The following is an 18,726-nucleotide window of genomic DNA, read 5'->3' as shown; positions in this document are numbered from 1 at the left end:
TTTTATTTATTGCTTTCACTAAAAACAATATTCACTAAAAACTATTTCTTCAAGGGCTTTTTGATAAAAAATGACAAAGAAGGGCATTACATAATGGTAAAGGGATTAATGCAACAAGAAGAGCTAACTATCCTAAATATATATGCACCCAATACAGGAGCACACAGATTCATAAAGCAAATTCTTAGAGACCTACAAAAAGACTTAGACTCCCACACAATAATAGTGGGAGACTTTAACACCCCACTTTCAATATTAGACAGATCAATGAGACAAAAAACTAACAAATATATTCAGGACTTGAACTCAGCTCTGGACCAAGTGAAGCTAATAGACATCCACAGAACTCTCTGACCCTAATCAACAGAATATACATTCTTCTCAGCACCACATCACACTTACTCTAAAATTGACCATATAATTGGAAGTAAAACACTCCTCAGCAAATGCAAAATAATGGAAATCATAACAAACTGTCTCTCAGACCACGGTGCAATCAAATTAGAACTCAGGATTAAGAAAGTCATTCAAAACCACACAACTACATGGAAACTGAACAACTGCTCCTGAATGACCACTGGGTAAATAACAAAGTTAAGGCAGAAATAAATAAGTTCTTTGAAACTAATGAGAACAAAGACACAATGCACCAAATTTCTGGGACACAGCTAAAGCACTGTTTAAAGGGAAATTTATAGCACTAAATGCCCACAGAACAAAGCAGGAAAGATCTAAAATCGACACCCTAACATCACAATTAAATAGAACTAGAGAAGCAAGAGCAAACACATTCAAAAGCTAGCAGAAGAAAAGAAATAACTAAGATCAGGGCAGAACTGAAGGAGATAGAAACGAAAAAACCCTTCAAAAAATCAATGAATCCAGGAGCTGGTTTTTTGAAAAGATTAACAAAATAGACTGCTATCCAGACTAATAAAGAAGAAAAGAGAGAAGAATCAAATAGACACAATAAAAGTGATAAAGGGAGTATCACCACTGATCCCACAGAAATACAAACTACCATCACAGAATACTATAAACAGCTGTATGCAAATAAACTAGAAAATCTAGAAGAAATGGATAAATTCCTGGACACATACACCCCCCACCCCAAGACTAAACCAGGAAGAAGTCGAATCCCTGAATAGACCAATAACAAGTTCCGAAATTGAGGCAGTAATTAATAGTCTACCAACCAAAAGAAGCCCAGGACCAGGAGGATTCACAGCTGAATTCTACCAGAGGTACAAAGAGGAGCTGGTACCTTTCCTCCTGAAACTATTCCAAACAAAAGAAAAAGAGGGAATCCTCCCTAACTCATTTTATGAAGCCAGCATCATCTTAATACCAAAACCTGGCTGAGACACAACAAAAAAAGAAAATTTAAGGCCAATATCCGTGATGAACATGGATGTGAAAATCCTCAATAAAATACTAGCAAACCGAATCCAGCAGCACATCAAAAAGCTTATCCACCATGATCGAGTCAGCTTCATCCCTGGGAGGCAAGGCTAGTTCAACATATGCAAATCAATAAATGTAACCATCACATAAACAGAACCAATGACAAAACCCACATGATTATCTCAATAGATGCAGAAAAGGCCCTCGATAAAATTCAACACCGCTTTGTGCTAAGAACTCTCAATAAACTATGTATTGATGGAACATATCTCAAAATAATAAGAGCTATTTATGACAAACCCACAGCCAATATCACACTGAATTGGCAAAAGCTGGAAGCATTCCCTTTGAAAATGGGCACAAGACAAGGATGCCCTCTCTCACCACTCCTATTCAACATAGAATTGGAAGTTCTGGCCAGGGCAATCAGGTAAGAGAAAGAAATAAAGGGTATTCAAATAGGAAGAGAGGAAGTCAAATTCTCTCTGTTTGCAGATGACATTATTGTCTATTTAGAAAACCTTATCGTCTCAGCCCAAAATCTGTTTAAGCTGATAAGCAACTTTAGTAAAGTCTTAGGATAGAAAATCAATGTGCAAAAATACAAACATTCCTATACACCAATAATAGACAAACAGAGAGCCAAATGATGAGAGAACTCCCGTTTACAATTGCTACAAAGGAATGAAATACCTATGAATACAACTTACAACGGATGTGAAGGACCTCTTCAAGGAGAACTAAAAACCACTGTTCAAGGAAATAAGAGAGGACACAAACAAATAGAAAAACATTCCATGCTCATGGATAGGAAGAATCAATATTGTGAAAATGGCCATACTGCCATCAAGCTACCATTGACTTTCTTCACAGAATTAGAAAAAACTACTTTAAATTTCATATGGAACCAAAAAAGAGCCCATATAGCCAAGACAATCCTAAGCAAAAAGAATAAAGCTGGAGGCATCACACTACCTGGCTTCAAACTATACTACAAGGCTACAGTAACCAAAACGGCATGGTACTGGTACCAAAACAGATATATAGACCAATGGTACAGAACAGAGGCCTCAGAAATAATGACACACATCTACAACCATCTAATCTTTGACAAACCTGACAAAAACAAGTAATGGAGAAAGGATTTCCTATTTAATAAATGGTGTTGGGAAAACCAGCTAGCCATATGCAGACAACTGAAACTGGATCCCTTCCTTAAACCTTTTACAAAAATTAACTCAAGATGGATTAAAGACTTAAACATAAGACCTAAAACCATAAAAACCCTAGAAGAAAACCTAGGCAATACCATTCAGGACATAGGCATGGGCAAATACTTCATGACTAAAACACCAAAAGCAATGGCAACAAAAGTCAAAATTGACAAATGGGATCTAACTAAACGAAAGAACTTCTGCACAGCAAAAGAAACTATCATTACAGTGAACAGGGAACCTACAAAATGGGAGAAAATTTTTGCAATCTATCCATCTTACAAAGGGTTAATGTCCAGAATCCACAAAGAACTTACAAATTTACAAGAAAAAAACAAACAACCCCATCAAAAAGTGGGCAGAGGATATGAACAGACACTTTCCAAAAGAAGACATTTATGTGGCCAACAAACATGAAAAAAAGCTCCTCATCACTGGTCATTAGAGAAATGCAAATCAAAACCACAACGAGATACCATCTCACGCCAGTTAAAATGGTGATCATTAAAAAGTCAGAAAACAACAGATGCTGGAGAGGATGTGGAGAAATAGGAAACCTTTTACACTGTTTGTGGGAGTGTAAATTAGTTCAACCATTGTGGAAGACAGTGTGGGGATACCTCAAGGATCTAGAACCAGAAATATCATTTGACCCAGCAATCCCATTACTGGATATATACCCAAATGATTATAAATCATTCTACTATAAAGACACATGCACACATATGTTTATTGCAGCACTGTCACAATAGTAAAGACTTGGAACCAACCCAAATGCCCATCAATGGTAGACTGAATAAAGAAAATGTGGCACATATGCACCATGGAATACTATGCAGCCATAAAAAAGGATGAGTTCATGTCCTTTGCAGGGACACGGATGAAGTTGGAAACCATCATTCTCAGCAAACTAACACAGGAACAGAAAACCAAACACTGCATGTTCTCACTTATATGTGGGAGTTGAACAATGAGAACACATGGACACATAGAGGGGAACATCACTCACTGGGGCCTGTCAGGGGGTGGGGGGCTAGGGGAGGGATAGAATTAGAAATATCTAATGCAGATGATGGGTTGATGGGTGCAGCAAACCACCATGGCACATGTATACCTATGTAACAAACCTGCATATTCTGCACATGCATCCCAGAACTTAATAAAAAGAACATAAAGAAAAATTGACAAATATGGCCTGCATTTAGATTGTGTTATCTCAACTTTAAATGTCTTGAATTTAATAGTTGTATTGTGATGTAGCAGAATGTTCTTGTTCATAGAAGATGAGTGCCCTCAAATATTTGCCCTCAAATATTTCAGACAAAAAACATAGCTGAAACAAATGTGGTAAAATGTTGACAACTGGTAGAACCGGGTGAAGGGTATATGGTGTCCATTGTTCTTTTTTTTTTTTTTTCAAGACGGATTCTTGCTCTGTCACCCAGCCTGGAGTGCAGCGGTGTGATCTCGGCTCACTGCAACCTCTGCCTCCCGGGTTCAAGCAATTCTCCTGCTTCAGCCTCCTGATAGCTGGGATTACAGGCACACACTACCCTGCCCTGGCTAATTTTTGTATTTTTAGTAGAGACAGGGTTTCACCATGTTGGCCAGGTTGGTCTCAAACTCCTGACCTCGTGGTCTGCCTGCCTCGGCCTCCCAAAGTGCTGGGATTACAGGACTTGAATCACTGCGGCCAGCCCCCATTGTTGTATTTTTGCAAGATCTCTATATGTTTAAGGTTTCTTAATAAAATGTTGGAAACAAACACTTCGAGAAATCAGAAAAGACCAAAGTAAATAAAAGGATATACTATGTAAATAGACTGGAATGCTCAATATAGTAAATAGTAAGTCCTGCTTAAATAGATCTAGTCAATGCAGTTCCAGCCAATATACCAATAGGTTTCCTTTTTTGGTAAAAACTGACAAGCTAATGCTAAAATACAAATACTAAGAGTCAAGTGTAATCAAGACAGTCTTGGTTATGAAATGAACAAAATTGAGGACTTATCACTATTGGAAATCAAGATTTATCATGAACCTGTACTAATTTATATGGTGTAGTTCTAGCACACGTCTAGATGAATAGATCAGTGCAATGGAACAGAGGATCCAGAAACAATGTACATGTATACAGGTGCTTATTGATGAAAGAGATGACACTGTGCATTACTGAGAAAAGGACAAACTTTTCCATAAATGGAATAGGGTCAATTTGATATCCACATTACAAAAATATGAAACTTTGGATAGGGAAAGACTTTTTAACAGGACACAGAATTCTAACACTAACCATAAAGGAAAAGACTGAAAAATATCGAACTACATTAAAATTAACAACTATTACTCAAATACATTTTGAAGCTAAGAGCAAACTATAGAGTATTTCTAGAACATACAGTCAACAAAGAGCTTGTATCCAGACTACAGAATGAACTATATAGATCAATAAGAAAATCAATCTAATAGAAATAAATAAGTAACAGGAAAAAGACTTAAAAGCACATCACAAAAGAGGACATCCAACTGGCGGGTAAATATGAAGTGGTGCTAAACTTCATTCATCAGCAGGAAAATGTAAGTTAAAACCATAATAAGGGGCCAGGCGCGGTGGCTCACGCCTGTAATCCCAGCACTTTGAGAGGCCGAGGCGGGCAGATCAAGAGGTCAGGAGATCGAGACCATCCTGGCTAACACGGTGAAACCCCATCTCTACTAAACATACAAAAAAATTAGCTGGGCGCGGTGGCGGGCACCTGCAGTCCCAGCTGCTTGGGAGGCTGAGGCGGGAGAATGGCGTGAACCCAGGAGGCGGAGGTTGCAGGGAGCCGAGATAGCGCCACTGCAGTCCAGCCTGGGCGAAAGAGCAAGACTCCATCTCAAGAAAAAACAAAACAAAACCATAAGATGCCATGACACACACACAAAACTAAAATTTAAAGACAAACAATATCATGTTTTGGATAGGAAATTAGGCGATTGGAACACTCCTACAATTTAATGAATTAAATTAGTACAATCATTTGGAAAAATGTTTGGCATTCCCTAGAAACTCCACAACTCTGACTACTCAGAGAAAAATCTACGTATATAAATAGGTATGTACGCATATACACGTGTGTGCAAAACAATACATGTACAAGAATACAAAACTGTTCACAGCAGCATCATTTTTAACAGCCAAATCGAAGTCCAACAGCATTAAAATCAATATATAAATTATGGCATAGTCATTTTGTGGAATACTATACATCAATGAAAATGAACTATGGCTATACTCAAAATATATATGAATCTCTCAACACACTGCTGAAAGGAAAGAAACAATATACACAGAAACAAAAGCATACTGTATAACTTCTTTATTTTCATTCAAAAACAAGCACAAATAACCCATGGTATTGTAAGTCAGGAAAGTTTTAGTGTGTAGTGACAGGGAATAGGACATGATGGAAAAGGGTACAGATGGAGAGGCCTACTACCATTCCAGTTTTTACCTATGTGGTGATCACACAGTGCATTCACTGTGATAATTTGTCCAGTTGTATACTTATAATTTGTGTAGTTTTCAGCATGTTTTACTTCTCTAAAAATGTTTATAGTAAAAAAAATTAACATCTTACTATTCAATTCTTGTGTCCGTTGTAGTTTAGAAAGAATAAGAAACAATGGTTTTGCTGTGTTGTTGATGTTATTTGGAAAACTGTTTTTAATGTTTACAGGGAGAAATAAATTTTCAGCTGCTAAAACTAAATTCTGAAATCATTTGGTCCTCTTCAAGGAAGGTCAACACCGGCATCATGTAGCACTAGAGTCTGTGTGTCACTACTTAGCACCAATCACCCAGAAATCACATTTTCTTCCTACCTGTGTTTCTGTCTGTTGATCCTAACTTCTTTAATTACACTAAACGTGTCTGTAACTTCTCCATCTGTAAAGACAAAAAGCTATACAAAGAAAGAAAATGTTCATCAGGTCTTTGTCAAGTTCATTTTAAGAAACCAGAATTTGCCCTTGAAAAATCCACCTATTTCATTGCAGAGGCTCTGGTGCCTCTTCAAAGAGGCATGAAATCCCTAATGTTTCAGTCGCTGGCACCACATTCTCACATGATCTGTTCAGAACCCTGGGAATTTTTAGCACCTCCCCTCCTAGCTGCATCTCAGTTATTGTGGCACTCCATAAAAGGCCTTCCAGTGTCCATCACATGGAGTTAAGGAAGAAGACAAATGCATCATCTTTTTTTTTTTCTGTTTACTATATGATAGAAGACTGTGAATTGCAAACTATATTTCAACATACTGCATGAAGCTCAGGGGCATAGATTCTTAGAGATTTCACACTTCCTGTCTCTTCTGTTAGCTCTGTTCCACTTCTTACCTGTAGGGGGTGGCCTGGGATGGAGGGTCCCCTGTAAATGTTCTGGAGTGGTGCCAAGATTTCAGTGCCCCCTAGGTCGGCCTGCATAAGCTTCACTCTCCCCAGAGCCTCCTCCATTGTTTGCTGAGTGTACTTCACACTCTCCCTGAGAAAAACAAACACACCCAGTTACATGAGGGTTACTTAACCTTGCCCAGTATAGCGTCCCTGAATTGAGAAACCCCCATTAAAAGAGAGTCTTATCCGAAACCCCCAGTGCCAAAGTCAACTCCGCAGTAACCCCTTTAACAATTTAGTCCCTTTCTTTAAAGTCTCGTTTTGTACTCCCTATTGTCTTTCCAGAAACTTACGGAAAGCATGCCTCATAGGAAGAGCCAAATCCATAGATGTTGAAATAACAGCCTATAGGTAAACTCTTCAGCAGCAAAATCAGTGTTTCCTGAAGGTAAGAGAGTATGAAGAGACAGAGTGAGAGGCTCGCCAAAACACATGGGCCCTGTCAATCGACTCTTGAGGATGTGGGCCATCCCCCACCTTGTGCCTTCTTACATTCCAAGGCTAGCCTCAGGGTGGTCGTGCTGCTCTCTCAGGCTCCAGACAGACCCTTATTTAACCCCTCAGATTCATCCTCACTTGAGCATGTGACCCAGAAGAGGAAAGAAACTAGCTTTACCTTGGCTGCCTGTATTCGCAGCTGAGATGTATCCTGACTACTCATGGGGCTCTGCATACTTCCCGAGCGGTCCATGAGGAAGATAAACTCTCCACAGGTATTTGATGGTTGATCTTCTGGGATATTTGGATAGAAACTCACCATTGCAGATGGATCTCCCATCAAATGACCTGTTCAGAAAGGATAAAGCCACTGTAAGACAAAAAGGAACTCAAGAATCCTAGTACCTAAGAATCAATGGTAGTGAATTCAATTAAGAGCTAGGAGAACTCAAATCTAAAACACTGTGATGATTCATGTACCATAACTGCTTGCAATGGGGTCAAGGTGAGTTATAAACATATAAGACAGACAAAAACAGAACAGATATGAAAGAGAAGAAAGAGGATAGAAGTTAGCAGACACAAGCAATAGTTAAAACATTGTCACTGATTACTAGTTTCCTGGCAGCTAGGCAAATGAATGAAATACATTAGGTTAAAATATTCCAGCATTTGCCAAAAGAATCAGACAAGTTTATCTGAAGAATCAAACAATTTCTTCAAATCAAATAAATGGGAAATGTATCACATGGGCCTTAAGTCTTTAATTACAGCTTTGAAAAAAGTGATACTCACATGGACAATTTTTAGGTTGACAATTTACAAGTGTTGAGAGTATAAGTATTATACCCACCAAGGTAAGTCTGTCTGCTTTGGGTGTGAATAACTCGCTGATAGTCCCCAGAAGAAAGGGAAACACTGAGACACATGTTGAATTCTATTATCATCATCCAAACAATGGTGTGGGGGTGACCACAGGAGCCCAGTCTATCTGGCCATGTTGTCAAAGCCACAGCTGTGACTATTTTTAGAAGCAAGTGAGGGCTGATACAGGAATTGAAATGCTAGTATTGAGATAGAGATGCAATGAGAATGGCTAGGTTAACTCCAGCTTTACAGAAAATATAAGAGGCTATATAATTAAATTCCTTTATCCCATTTCTAAGAAGCAGTTCCAGGATCATAGGTTTATATTCTCAGTAGTCCTGGGATTTGGTATGACAATAGAATCTGGCTCAGTTTAATTTCTTCTCCATAGGATATGCCAGGCACCAAACTGGCTTCTAAATAAGATGGGTGTTGCCCATCAAATATATGATAGGACACTAGTTCAAAAAATAACATTTACACAATCCAGATGTCTGGATATACGATGGAGGAGGAGCTTTTGTGATGAGCAAGGTTCCTTTCCATTCTCAGAGACAGCTGGTTTAAATGGAGCTGGTGCTATATTGAGGAGTCAGAAAGGGTGGCATGAGTATGATATGGGGTAACATATTCAACCTGTTTACAACAATGCCAGATGAATTGTAAGCGTTATATGTGGATTATCTACTATAATTTTAGCCTGGCTCAAATTATTTTCACCTCCATGAGTCTCAGCTTCTTTGTTTTCAAATGAGGCATTTCAAACTTTAGCTCCTCTGCTTGCTAGCCTCATGTCTTCCTCTGAAAAGTCAAGGTAGTAACACCTACGTCAAGATTATTTTAAGCCGGGGTATCCAATCTTTTGGCTTCCCAGGGTCATATAAGAAGAAGAATTGTCTTGGGCCACACATAAAATACATTAACACTAACAATAGCTGATGAGCTAAAAAAAAAAATCACAAAATAATTTCATAATGTTTTAAGAAAGTTTACAAATTTGTGTTGGTCTGCATTCAAAGCTGTCCTGGGCCATATGCAGCCCACAGACCATGAGTTGAACAAGCTTGATTGTAAGAGCTAAGTAATATAATGTACTTAAGGAACTCAGTTTAGGGCTCAACTCAGATTAAACCCATAATAACCAATATTATAAAATTATTTGTAAATTTTATTTTTATACAATTTTTAAATTAAATTATAAATTTAATTTTAGAAAAACATGTTCTTAATATCGTAAGTACATCTGTTCTAAGTCTGTAAAACAAATAACATACTGTGTTTTTGTCACATATCTGTAGGTTTCATTTGGCAGAACTCTGAACGGTTTCAGTGAGACAAGCTGCCGCTTAAAGCTGTCATTCGCTTCCTTGTGTGGATGAGAACAGCAAGTCATCTTGACTAAATATATGACCTGGGAAGCAAGACTTGAGCAGTCCTGCTGGAAGGGATTCACAAGACTGTAAAGACTGTCCCTGATGTCCCCCCTTGGCCTTCAGAGCTGGTCATGGGGACTAGATGAGAAAATCTGCATAGGGGCCAGGGGAACTTCTTAGAAAAACAGGGACTGAGATCTCAATCCTTACCTTTTGAGATCCAACATTATGGAACTTTCTCTGGTGAAAATAGTCCTTTGAAATAATCTTAACTGACAAGTATGTCACTGTTATGGGAATATTTCATGGACACCCAAGGAAATAGTCACCATAAGGAAAGGAAAAAGCAGATAACTAACGTACAAAGACAGAGCATGGAGCTTCGTGGAAGAGGAGATGGTTACAGCAAATCTGGTGGAAGCTGGGAGCCCCTTGAATGACCTTAGCATGGAGAGCTTGCCCTGAGGAAGAGTGGTTGAACAAGTGAGGGAAAACTAAAAAGCTCAATTTGTGAGCTCAAGTATGAAGCTACTTTGGAAGCAAACATTAACAATGAGAGAGTAGGGTACTCTAGAAAAACAACTACAGGGAATTTTCTTGACAACAGCTATAATTGTAAAAACAAGAGCCTAACCCAAGCCGTCCCACTTTGAATATGATTGTCACCAAGGACATGTCCATTCCACCATGTGTAAATGCTTCAGAAGTGGCAATAGCACTCCAGTCCTGTGTCATTGAAACTCAGAAGCATGGCAGCCCAGGAAGGCCCCAAGAACACAGCAAACTGACATGCGTTATACCAATTTAAATTCCAAGAAAGAGTGCATGTACATTAAGGAAAATTTCAAAAGTAATAAACATTAAAAGAAACTAAGAAACTAAAGTTATTAAGAAGCTAAACTTAGTCTTAGAAATTAAGAAGCTAGGGCAAAACAAAAAAGTTTTGGAGATGAAGGGTGGTGATGGTTGTACAAGGTGAATGTCCTGAAGACCACAGAACTGTACACTTAAAAACAGTTAAAATGGTCAATTTTGTTACATATATTATATCTCGAAAAGAGAAAAAAACTTCAGTTGAGACTGCATGTAGCTGTGATGAATCAATCAATAGAAATTATGTATTAGATAAAAAAGAAATTAAGAACTTTCTTAATTAAGAATTAAACTTAGTCAATCTAATCACAATGACTACTTGCATTCTTCCTGTGTTTTAAAATGTTTTTCCTAAAGCACAGAGTATTTTATAGTGGTAATCTGTCTATAACTTACTTTTCTTTTACGTAACATTCTTTGGAGGTCATTTGTCCAATTACTTCAATCTGTCAATATACACCATTTTAGTAGCTGCATATTAACTCATGAAGTATACCTAGCATAGCAAATTTAGCCAATAAGAGACATTTTGATTGCTTACTAATACTCGATATTATTAAAATGGTGGGGGACATCTCAGTGCATATTTTTACTTATATATGGATTTATTTCCTTAGGCAAGATTTCTAAAAGTGAAATTACCAAAGTTAACATTGATTTAACACATATGGCCAAATTTATCCTCAAAAGGTTAGTTCACTTTTTAGCGCACTCACAACCTTAAGAAAACCTTTTAAAGCATGAGGCATCAGATTTGGAAATCGTTGATAATTTGAAAGGTGAAAATGTCACATGATTATTTGGATGTCTGTCAAGACTGATCATTGCCACATGTTTATAAACTGGCCATGTTTTCTCTTGTAAATTATCTGTTCCTGGCTTTTGCCCAATTATCTACTGATCTACTTAAATTTGCCTACAAGACATATCACATGACAGTCATTAAACCTAACCATTTTTGCATGACATAGTGTAAACTATTTCAGTGTTTCACATGTATTAACCACCCCTGGAGGAAAGGAAAGAAAAGAGTAATTTGACAGTAATTCCAAGACAGGGAGTTGCCCCTTAGGGGATGACTACAAAGGAAGAAAGAAAATACCTGGCTTCATGTTAGGCATCCCCATCTCCAAAACCACGCTGGGGGTATGCACCTCACTGTAGTAAATCAGGAGTTCCACGTCCCGATCAAACTTGTGTCCAGCAGCCAGGGAAACCTGAGTGGAGGACAGGTAAAGGAGCCACATTAGAATCATAACTTCTTGCTTCTTGGGGCTGAGGTTAGGGCGCAGTCCTCCTCCATAAGACAGCATGACTAGGAACAGAGGTGAGGCTGGAGAAAAGGCTCTGGAGATTAAATGACGATATGCAAGGAGCATGTGGGACCCCCTCTGGGTTACCATTTGGGAAGAACTGGGTGGGGACCAAGTCAAGACTCAAGCAACAGAGGTACTGACAATAGCAGTATCCTCTCATTAACTACCTGAGCAGAAGTCTTGTCCTCTCCTAGGTACTCGGTAGGACTCAAGGGGCAGTTGGATTGGACCTTCTCAATGCCATGCTGGGAATCTATGGTGGCGACCATGCTGAGTGTGTAGGGCAGGTCCTCCACAGGGACTATAGGAGTCTTCACATTAAGGCAACTGTCCTTAGACGACCCTATAAAAGATGACCTTAGTTCTGTTTTCCTTGCCAACACTTTTTATGACACTCTCAACCTTAAGAAAATTTCCCCATTTATGTCACCCATCACTAGAATTCAAAGGGGAGAGGTACTCACCAGAGAACTGGTATCTAGGATTCAGGACAGCTGGGAGCACAAAGCGCAGAGCCCCATCTGCTTCCAGAGGCAGCTCCTGCACATACTTCAGGGTGACTGCCGCCTTCGACCCAGGTTGGAGGTTACCCACATTGCAAGAGAAGACATCCCTGGAGCTGCTGTCCCCCTCCAATAAGAAGGCCTGGTGGCCCTGGGAGATGGCTTTCTCATAGTTGGTGCGGGCCTGAGAAGCACAGGGCGAGGGATGGGAAAGAAAGGGAACATCCAAGGTGACACGGCTGAAAAAGAGACGAGCAGTGCAGAGCGACTGTGTGATTGGTCTTGTCTAATCACAGCTATACTCTGAATGCCTCTGACTGATTTCTTCCCCCAAATGATTTTAGAAAAATGGCAGTTAGAAAAGAGTGGAAGAAAGAGCTTTCAACATCAGCATGTTTTGTGAAGGTACATTTAGCAGAGATCATAAAGAGTATGCATTAAGGAAATAAGAAGGGAGGAGGTAATCTCTACTACCTTCATCTTGTCTTGTAATTCTGCTACAATTTTCTTCCCATCCACCAAGGCCTCAAAGCTGTAAACAGCAGAGTCTTCATCCATGGGGAACACAAAGAAGGCCTCCAAAGGAACTTTCTCCTCATTCTCGTAGTTCAAAGTTGCAGACACACCAGCCACAAACTCGTAAATGTTCACGCTCACAGAGATACTCTTCAGCGGCACTGGAGATAGACCAGAGTTCAAGTTCATCAAGCTTCAATAGATTGCCTCCTTGTAGATCAAGCCTTGTGATAGGTGCCAAAGATTCAATGGCAAGTAAGAGTCACAAATTAGGCTTACCTGGCTCCCGTTGGAGGGTGAGTAGGCCACAGAAGTGCACCATGGTGATGCAAGATTTCTGCAGAAAAGACATGTCACAAACAGAGAGACATGTTGGAAGTTATCTGTTCAAACACCAGTACTTTATGTGCCTTTCTCTGGCATAAGAATACATTCAAAGGGTTAACGTTGGAGTTAGGAAGTTGGAACCTTTAAAAAAAAAGGAGACAAAGATTTCAATCATAAGGCTCCTTTTAAATGGAAGTCCCAGGTGGGGAAGGTGTAAGATTCACTGGTATCTACTAAACAGGAAATCTCTGAAACACCCTGAGGCTGGTTCAAACACCAATTCCACTTTCTCAAAAGTGTATTTAATTCACCACTCCTTGGGCATATGGAGTAGGTGTCACTAATCCCTCTGAGCCTCAGTATTTTCTTTCCAAAATGAGTAGTATAATATCCACACATCGTAAATGAATTAATACATGTGAAGTCCCTACAATAGCACATGGGCCATAGGAGGCATTTAATCAATGATGACAGACATCACTATTGTCCCTATTATTGTTGTTACTGTTAATCAATAAACCTCTGCCACCATTCACTTTGGATCATGGCATTCAGAGACGCGCTGCACGTGAGAAGCTGTGTGATCCAAGATGGACTCCTGCCACAGGCCATTTACCTTGTGGCTTTTCTTTTGGGACCCAAAATTAAAAGATACGAGTATATTTGTTTGTATCCATCCAAGATATTCTAATATATTTGAATATTATATATGCACATAGCCTACATTTGCACCCCCACTAAACAGCACCAATAAATCAGGCTTTTCATTCCATATCTGTTTTTATTTTGAGAAATTGGATAAAAACTGAGTGTGGCAAAATGACTCACAATTCGACAGCAACGCAGAGGACAGTGGCAGGTGTGAGGAGAGGAGAGGATGCTCAGAAAAGGGCTTCTACGCAGACCTCTGACCTGGGCAAGTTCTCTGGTAGAACAGGCTGGGCTGGGGGAGGGAAGAATTTCTAATAACACATTAAGCAGAGAGCCTAAAGCAGGAGACTCACACAGGAGTAAAACAGCTGAAAGAGAAGCTCTCAGGCTGGGCAATACTCACCAAGGTTGGCTTGAGTAAAAGAGAGAGACGCAAAGGGCACCCCTACAAGGAAATAGCCTTCGCTTCCTGATTCTAAGCTCAGAACAAATCCTCCGTTGAGGAAAACTTGCTATTCTGCACCCTTGCCCCCCACTCTTTCCAGTACAAACAAAATTAGTTTGGGTCAGAATTAGTTCTGTCTCTTAGGATGGCACTTCAGAAAGGCAACTTGCAAGGCTTAGGTAGAGACTGGCCACCAAGCTGAAAGCCATGAATCTGAGGCAGCTGGGAGAATACAAGGCTTCCGGCCTAGCCAGGTAGCTGCTTCAGGAATGCAGAGTCCCAGCACCAGCCGCTCAGCAGCTAGGAGGGAGGGAGGGGAGCTGGGTGGCACCACCGGCCACACACACCCCTGCGGCCTGTGGCAGGGGTGAAGTGGAGAACTCGGAACCAGACAAGGAGGAGATTTGGGGTAAGAAGTGGGGCTTGGATAAAATCAGAGATTGATTTAACCTTTCCATTCAGTCCTAGATTTCCAATGTCCACGTATTTACAGAAGAGACTGCGTCGGTCTCTTACATTTCTATAGAGAAGGGCTTAGGGGCTGCAACTGATTGGAGTAGATGAGGCTTACAGCCTCATTTCCTCAGCTTACACTATCCCGAAACTGAGAAAACATCAATTGTCTATATCAAAGAAAGAAAGCGGGAAAAAAAGCAAAGTAAAAGAGAAGGAAAGTAGGAAGAAGGGCCTTGAGATTAGGAGATGGCTAAATCCCTCCTTCAACCTCCAAAAGATTCCCCTAAACTGCCAAACTTGCAGGAACCTTCCTGGGGATCACACATCAGGATGAAATCCTCCACCCACGGGGCGTGCAATTCAAGGAGCCCCTACAAATTTGGGGACTGGGGAAAGGGAGCTAGAATGTGGAGCTCTCAGTCTTCCAGAGCAGGGGTTGGATCCAGGCCCTGCACCGGTAGCTTGGTCCCCTACCTTCCTCTCCTGCAGTCCGGAGCGCTCTGAGTCACAGCGGAGTGAAAACAGCTGCAGTCATAATTTCCGGAAAGAACCGCCCCCTTCTAGGGACCGGTTATAAAGTAGCGACTACAAGACTAAGGGATCAACGGAAAATTATTAAACAAATAATCGAACTGTCGCTTGTCTGTATCAAAGGAAAAGTCTTCGACTTTGGAACGTTTGGTTTTTTTCTTTGCTCTTTGCTAAGGAACAATCAGAGAACAGGCAAAGAGGGCAAGGGAAAATGCTGCAACAGGAACAACAACAATGACATTAAAAACTGCATATTTTTGTAAAAGCTTAATTGCCAAAGGCTTACTGTGTCCTGGGCCCTGTTAATCAAAGCTTTATGGAGATTATATCATTGACACCTTATCTCTAATGTGAGTCATTTTCCCCCAAGTTGCCCCTCCCCTACAGCACGGGGAAAGATAAGGCACACACATCTGCTCTAATGAGAGAAGCTCTAGCCAGGGAAGCCCAAGTCTTCCTGTCATGGGTCGCTTATGCGATCCTGAAACCAAATGTTTGGGTTAACGATGTAAGTAACTGAGAATGTCTATGCTCATTTACCTGGCTAAAGGACATTAGAAGCGATCAAGGTCCCCATGGCTTCTCTATTTCAAAACAACCTATTAAATCTGGGACTTAAAGTGTCATATTGCTGTTGAGAGTCTATAGGATAAAGAATACATGATACATACGGAAAACACAGCTTGATTTTGGTCTCTGTGATGTATTTTTTGTGGATATTTTACTCTCCCCAAGTTATTTGTTCTCTCATCTGAAACGGGGATAATGACAAACCTCCACTGATTGTTTTTGTGAGATCTAATGAATCTTAGTGGCTATAAAAGTTTTATATATATATATACACACACACACATATATACATATGTATACATATATATATACACCCACATACACATTTATATACATGGATGTGCATGCATAGATGTATATATGTGTATATATGTACACCCATGCATGTATATACAGTTACATGCATGTAATATATGCATATATAGTAAAGCATAATATAAGCACAAATTCTATTTTATCAGTACTAGGCCCTACAACCATGTTTTTTACATGTACTGAACTAATTATGAGAGGAAATTATCCTTTTCTCTGGAGAGAAATCATGTCTGGTATTGTTCCTTGTGACTGTGCCTTCTTTCCATTGGCCGAAACATCTGAGCAACAAAAGGGAGGAGCTGGAAACGTGGGCAGAGTTCATCATCTGATCCTGCTGGTCTTAGAGATTAGCACTAAAAGTCTGCCACAGACCAGGCATGCAGCGTGGTTAGAGGGCACTGAATCAGGAAACACACAGAAGTTGCTGGTTGTTGAAAAAACAACTATGTGAAAATTCCCATAACCTAGCACAATATACACAATTAAACCGATACAGATGAGATATCTTCACTTAAAAGTCTGTCTTAGTGTTGCCAGGCATTCCTCAAGGTTGATTCTCACCTTCTTTTTTATACTAACAGGAACCCCAAGTTTCACAATGTCTATGACCATTCAGAATAAAAACATTGCCCAGCCTCCCTTAAAGCTGGTGTGGCCTTGTAACTAAGCTCTGGCCCATAGGGTACAAGAAATAAGTGCAACACCATGTCATGCCCTTTCAAAGAAAAGAGGATGGCTTCCCATTCACTTTACCCTCTTCCTGCTCATTGGTGTGAATGCAGGTAACTGAACCAGCTTGAACCATAAAGACTAGATCATAAAGCCTAGAGCATTTCCCCTAAAAATGGAGAAGCAACAAGACAGAAAGATCCTGAGCCCCTGAGACTCTCATAGAGCAAGCCACTGTATCATCACAGAATTTTACAGGATAAAGTAACAAATTTCTCCATGGTTTATAACAGCTCTTTGGGTCCTTATCTTACCCTAATACATTTGATTATGATTAATTAAAAAGTAGACTTTTAAGGAAACTATCTTCTTCAGAATATGAAAAGCACACTTGCTTATAATGGAAACAGAAATCTGTATATTATGAGAATGATATCCAATTTATTTTAGCACCCACCACTGTAACACATGTGCCCTGAATTATGCTGCTGTGTGTTGATTATGTTTATCATAGTTTGCTACTTATTTTTCTTCAGTTCTTCTGAGAGCCATTTCCCTTCCTGAAATAAAAAGGCTGTTTGTCCTAGAGTGCTTAGCATTGGTTCAGAACAGACTTTCAATAAGTCGTTTCGGTCATTGTCTCATTTCTGTTATTCTCTTTCTTCAATGTTCTCTATCATCATGGAGTTTTAAGTGTCCAGTTCTGCTTGTTCTCTCTCCTCTGATGTTTCCACAGCAATTCATCTAAAACTTCCTGCAGTTTTTATCATACTTGAGCCCTTTATGTGCTCTTAAAATTGTAAACCTTTAAGAAAGTAAGTTTTTAAAATGCAGGAAGTTATTTGTTTAACGAATAAATACATACAAATCCCAGTGGTTGTATATACACTTAGATCTTGTGATTGCAATCCACTATAGATACTGGAGAATAGATTTCAAAAGATCAAATAACAAATGCTCAGACATGTGCACAAATCTTATAAGCATTTATTACATATTGGTGATAACAATTATAATTAATACTATAATTTTCATATGATCACTGATAATTTGGAAATTAAGTGTTTGAAGATATCACAGACAACCTGGGCTCAGCAGAAACTTATCATAAATGAATGGATAGATAGAGTGAATTTAAAAATATGCATAGTACTATATATTGAGTTCCTATTTGAAACCAGTGCTAAGTGTTTTACATAGTATGTCAAACTACATTAATTACAGACAGGAATAATGTCTGTGATCACAAATCACTTAGTAGTTTGTCAGAAATTTCTTGGATGAGAGTGACCATTGCTTAAAAGTAACAATTTTCATCGATTACAAGCAAATATGCTCCTGACAAACCCAAAGCCTAGACAAATGCCAAAGGGGATAGGCAGGATGCAGCTCAAGTGTCTAAAAATCTATGAGGGCTTGTAAAGAACATATATTGCTCATCCAGAGGTTCGGAAAATTGTAGAGAAAACAAGAAACCAGGTTCTAATTTATCAGGATCTACTTGGCTCTGTCACATAATTAAGTCTATGAGCTTTAGATTCAGTCTGGGGCTTGAGTCCTACCTCTAGTTCTTAATAGTTGTATCATTGTGAGAAAGCAATTTAACTACTCCGAGTCCATGTCATCATTTGTAGAATGAACTGATAATACCTAGTCTATATGTATGTTGTAATCATTAAATGAAATAAGTTTTAAGGCATATGTCACAGGTTGGCATTCTCTAAATGTTAGTTCCACTTTCCTTTTGTTGGGTTGGCCAGCGGAATTTTGAGAATCTGGAAAACTACATGCCACTTAGATTTCCACATAGAAAGGCTACTTT

General features: G+C 39.4%; 1 protein-coding gene across 5 annotated transcripts in view; it reads right to left on the bottom strand.

Moving 5' to 3' along the window:
- Nucleotides 1–15,453, bottom strand: part of VWA5A (von Willebrand factor A domain containing 5A) — a 31,219-nt gene extending 15,766 nt beyond the window's left edge. For 3 of the 5 annotated variants that reach the window (XM_003819947.4, XM_034933938.3, XM_034933939.3), the window contains exons 1-11: nt 15,294–15,453; nt 14,096–14,210; nt 13,220–13,277; nt 12,899–13,101; nt 12,386–12,608; nt 12,089–12,264; nt 11,708–11,822; nt 7,671–7,840; nt 7,348–7,436; nt 6,998–7,142; nt 6,485–6,564 (exon numbers count right to left, since the gene is read on the bottom strand). In XM_003819947.4, coding sequence (XP_003819995.4) covers nt 6,485–6,564; nt 6,998–7,142; nt 7,348–7,436; nt 7,671–7,840; nt 11,708–11,822; nt 12,089–12,264; nt 12,386–12,608; nt 12,899–13,101; nt 13,220–13,262 — 1,244 coding nt within the window. In that variant the 5' untranslated portion in view covers nt 13,263–13,277; nt 14,096–14,210; nt 15,294–15,453. The remainder of the gene's footprint in view (nt 1–6,484; nt 6,565–6,997; nt 7,143–7,347; nt 7,437–7,670; nt 7,841–11,707; nt 11,823–12,088; nt 12,265–12,385; nt 12,609–12,898; nt 13,102–13,219; nt 13,278–14,095; nt 14,211–15,293) is intronic. The other 2 variants (XM_003819946.4, XM_055095019.2) reach the window with 1 other exon arrangement.
- Between the last annotated feature and the right edge of the window lie 3,273 nt (nt 15,454–18,726).

This window comes from Pan paniscus, chromosome 9, assembly GCF_029289425.2.
Source record: "Pan paniscus chromosome 9, NHGRI_mPanPan1-v2.0_pri, whole genome shotgun sequence".
NCBI lineage: Eukaryota > Metazoa > Chordata > Mammalia > Primates > Hominidae > Pan > Pan paniscus.
The sequence above is the reverse complement of the archived record's forward strand: the minus strand, read 5'-3'. Positions and strand labels throughout refer to the sequence as shown.